This window comes from Rhea americana, unplaced genomic scaffold (genome assembly GCF_003343005.1).
Source record: "Rhea americana isolate MKP2758 unplaced genomic scaffold, rheAme1 scaffold_432, whole genome shotgun sequence".
Classification (NCBI taxonomy): Eukaryota; Metazoa; Chordata; class Aves; order Rheiformes; family Rheidae; genus Rhea; species Rhea americana.
The window spans coordinates 292764-293962 of NW_028186571.1; the positions used below are offsets into that span (position 1 = coordinate 292764).

The 1199-nt window shown below is 71.0% G+C and overlaps 1 protein-coding gene across 1 annotated transcript in view; it reads right to left on the minus strand.

The window, feature by feature from the left end:
- Positions 1-6: 6 nt before the first annotated feature.
- The window catches only part of FIGNL2 (fidgetin like 2), a 9365-nt gene continuing 8172 nt past the window's right edge, over positions 7-1199 (minus strand). Inside the window, exon 3 of the mRNA XM_085315618.1 lies at positions 7-1193. Coding sequence (XP_085171744.1) covers positions 339-1193 — 855 coding nt within the window. The 3' untranslated portion in view covers positions 7-338. The remainder of the gene's footprint in view (positions 1194-1199) is intronic.

Genomic DNA, 1199 nt, shown 5'->3' on the forward strand with positions numbered 1-1199 from the left:
AACAAAACGACTACATACCTTACAAAAATAAAAAGGAGGTCTAGCATATCAAACGAGCTACGTGGTCCCAGCGCGAGAGCCCCCGCGCCGCGCCCTGCCCGGCCTCCCTCCCGCGGCGCCGGCCGGCTCGGCGCGGGCGCGCGGGAAAGCAGGCAAATAATAAATAGATTATCCTGAGTTCAGCGAGCGACTACTTCCAACAGCGAAGGCCCGCCGAGCCGGGCGGGGACGGGTGAGAAAAGGAGGATTTTTTTTTTTTTTGGTGTTTTTTTTCCCGTTTTTTTTGGGGGGAGGGGGCGTCCTTCCCGGGGGGCTGCGGCGCGGGGGYGCCGGCGCCGTCAGTGCCCCGACCCGTACATTTTGTCCCACTCCACGAACAAGTCCAGCTCCTCGGCGGAGGCGGCGGGGCGGACCTTGCGGAGGGCGCTCTCCAGCTCCTTGTAGGAGGGCGGCGGGAGCTGGCCGGGCAGGGTGCCGGCGGCGGTGCCGGTGCCGGCGCCGGCCCGCTGGCACAGCTGCACCAGCTCGCCGCCCGAGTAGCTCTCCGTGTGCTGCACCAGCGAGGCCATCTCGCGCTCGCCCAGGCAGCAGCCGCGCCGCGCCAGGGCGTGCTGCAGGATCTGCCGCCGCGCCGCGCCGTCCGGCGGCGAGACGTAGAAGCGCTTGGCGAAGCGCCGGTGCGAGGCCTCGTCCATGGCGCCGGGCCGGCGGGTGGTCCCGATGACCACCACGCCGTGCTCGGCTGAGGTAGCCACGTTGTCCAGGTAGGAGAGCAGCAGCGACTTGAGGGCGCCCGCCTGGCCGCCGTCCTCGCCGGCGCGGGCCGGCAGCAGCGCCTCGGCCTCCGTGATGAGCACCACCGAGGGCTGCCGGCAGCCGGCCACGAAGAAGACGGTCTGCAGGATCTTCTCGGCCTCGGCCTTCCGCTTGGAGAGCAGGGCCGCCCCGCTGAGCTTCAGGAGGCTGGAGCCCAGCTGCGTGGAGACGCACCGGCTCAGCAGCGTCTTCCCCGCGCCGCGGGGGCCGAACAGCAGCACGGTGCGGGGCGGCCGGCCGGCGCCGGCGTAGGCGCCGGGCCGCAGGAGCGGCCACACCAGCTCCTCCTCGAGGGCGGCCTTCACGGAGGCCTGCCCGGCGATGTCGGCCCAGTGCACGGGCGGGCCGCCGTCCACCATCTTGCCGCCGTCCGCCGGCTCCAG